Below are 2,682 nucleotides of genomic sequence, written 5' to 3'. Positions count from 1 at the left end.
CAGGGATGATGCAACTGAAAATATCCAGGTGATCTTTCGTAAAACTAAGCAGCTCAGATACATCAATGTTTCTCTTCATACTTGTTGGCAAATAAACCTTTAAACACTTGGCACACAGTATAAGTTAATCTATAAAACAGAATTTTAGAGGCATTAAAAAAATCTGCACATAAGACCCATGACCTTAACACATGATAAATACTGTTGATGTGAAAGTGTCGTTGAAGAATAACAAATAAATAGCATGAATTGTTAATACATCATTGCAGAGTAGAAAGTAACAAGGTGCACATATATATTTTTAAATGCAATTCTTTCAGCCACAGTCAGTTTTTTATATCACTCTCGCCAAAACTTTGAGCATTTTCACAGGTTTAAAGTTCAGAGACAATAAAAAATACAAGTCTTTCATAGCAACATGTCTCTCTCTCTTTCTCTCTGGGTCCCCCAACCCCCCTTAAGTCTACATTTCAAGTTTTTCTCCTGGCTCAGAATCAAAATTTATTTTCAAGTGCCCTTTCTGATTTGTCTGAATGAATATTCCGTCCCGCATCCCACCCAACCCCGGACTCCTCCTCTCACCCTCAGCACTAACCAAATTCACAATTATTAGTAGGATTAGTATTTTGCCATCAGTACTTTCCACGCTCAATAACCGAGCACTACTTCTCAACTCATTTTTCACCTTTAAGAAAGACTCCGCTTCCTTGCGGTCTAGGCTGCCACCAAAGTTGCCACTTTTCCGAGAAAAAAAGACATCCATACTCCATCCCAGCTCCACCTCCCACCTCCCTCCCTCCCCACCCCGAAGACCGAGATTCTGGGGATGTCAAGGCTGAAAGTCCCGTTTGTCTCTGATACTTCTCCTCAGTTCTTGCCTCTGCTTTGTTTGCAAGTGTTTCACAAGTACGAGAGGACCAAAATAAAGGGGTGGGGAGCAGCTTTTCGCTTTCCTCTAGCTTTCGGGTCGGTCTTGTGTTTTCCGGGGGTGTGTTTAAGGCTTCTCCGTGCACTGTTTGCAGAGGCTGGAGGACACGCTGTTGAACAGGGCGCACTTCTCCGGACAGGAGGCGGCCGGGGGCAGCCCGGCGCTGAAGGGGTAGCCGGCCGCCTGCTCGTAGGCGCCGAGCGCTGGGTGCAGGGCAGCGGCCGCCGCCGCCGCCGCCGCCGAGCTGGGAAGGGAGGCGGCCGAGATGGCCTGGCCCTGGTTGAGGTAGGCGACGAGGCGCCGCATCTCCTCCAGGGCCTGCGCCTGCATGAGGATGTAGTTCTTGGCGAGCAGCAGCGTGGCGATCTTGGAGAGCTTCCGCACCGAGGGGCTGTGCGCGTAGGGGATCACCGCGCGCAGCTCGTCCAGCGCGTCGTTCAGGTCGTGCATCCGCCGGCGCTCCCGGGCGTTGATGTTGAGCCGCAGCGCCTTTTGCTCTTTGGATTTTTTGCTGCTGCTGCTGCTGCCGCCGCCGCTGCCACCGCCGCTGCTACCCCCGCCGCCACCGCTACCCCCGCCGCCGCCGCCGGGGCCCCCCGGGGGGACGTTGGTGCCGCCGTGGAGGTGGGCGTTGGAGCAGCCCTCGGCCGCCTTGGGACCGCTGCCTCCCGCGCCCGGGGAGGCTCGTGAGTCGGCGCCTCCGGCCCGCAGCACTAGCTCGCAGCGACCGTCGCTGTCGTCGTCGGGGCTCTGCTCGCCGCCGCTGCTCTCGGCCACCGAGCCTCGGCTCGCGCTCTCGCCGTATTTGAGGCATAGGGCGGCCCCGGCCGGCAGGCTGCTTAGGCTAGGGTCGCCCCCAACGCCGGCTGAGCCCACGAGCAGCCCGGGGACACCCACCCCGCCGCCACTTCCCGCGACGCCGCCGCCACCTCCCCCAGGCGGCGGCAGCAGCAGCCCTGCCCCCTCGGGGTCAGCCGGCTCGAAGCAGCCCAGGGGCGACGAGGAGGAGGACGCCGGGCGTTCCCGAGGCAGCGGCGCCAGGGACAGGTCCATGCCCGGGGGCGTGGAGCGGAAAGCCGCCTCCAAGCGCTTGGCGGTGGAGGCGCTCAGGCTTTTGTGCAGGAAGAGGTCGTCTTCGCCCGCGGCCGCCGCGCCGAGGTGCAGCCCGCGCTCCATGGTCCGGCGCCGGCGCGCAGCCCGGGCCCGCCGCGCCCGCAGCCGCCGCCGCCTCGGCTCGGGAGTCAGGCGGCCCCACAGACGCGCGCGAGCCGGGCTCCGGGGCTGGTGCGCGCGTCGGTCCCGGTGCTGCCGGTAGCCCTCTCCCCTTCTTTCTTTTTCTTTTTCGCCTTCCCCCGCGCTCGCCGCCTCCTCTTCTTCTTCTTCTTCGTCTCCAGCCGATGGTGCTGGCTGCTGGGGCTCACCATGGGCCGCGGCCCCGCATGGTGGGAGGGTGGGCGCGGAGGGAGTGGAGCCGCCGCCGCCGCCGCCGCCGCCGCTCTGAGCCCAGCCCCGCGCCTCCTCTCCGCACCGTTTATCTTGCTTGGATTCACCTTCAAGAGATTTCCGGACCCATCAACCAGCCGCCGCCACAGACGGGGGAGTCTTTTACATCATTATCTCTGAGTAGGTTATTATGAAGAAGACTCGCCTGTTGGGACAGCGCTTTCTACCCAATCAGGTTAACGTTTTAATTAATAGGATTAAAACGGTAACAAACAATCGCAGGCGCTATCTGGCCGCGAGTCTGAATAGTT

The 2,682-nt window shown here is 59.7% G+C and overlaps 1 protein-coding gene across 1 annotated transcript; it reads right to left on the bottom strand.

Annotated features, from left to right (window-relative positions):
* Window positions 1-829: 829 nt before the first annotated feature.
* On the bottom strand, window positions 830-2,104 carry BHLHE22 (basic helix-loop-helix family member e22). Its single transcript, XM_063080079.1, has one exon. It carries the CDS (start codon window positions 2,102-2,104, stop codon window positions 995-997), a length of 1,110 nt encoding a protein of 369 aa, XP_062936149.1. The 3' UTR covers window positions 830-994.
* Between the last annotated feature and the right edge of the window lie 578 nt (window positions 2,105-2,682).

Source organism: Cynocephalus volans, chromosome 15 (assembly GCF_027409185.1).
Source record: "Cynocephalus volans isolate mCynVol1 chromosome 15, mCynVol1.pri, whole genome shotgun sequence".
Taxonomy (NCBI): Eukaryota; Metazoa; Chordata; class Mammalia; order Dermoptera; family Cynocephalidae; genus Cynocephalus; species Cynocephalus volans.
This window is presented reverse-complemented; position numbering and strand designations above follow the sequence as displayed.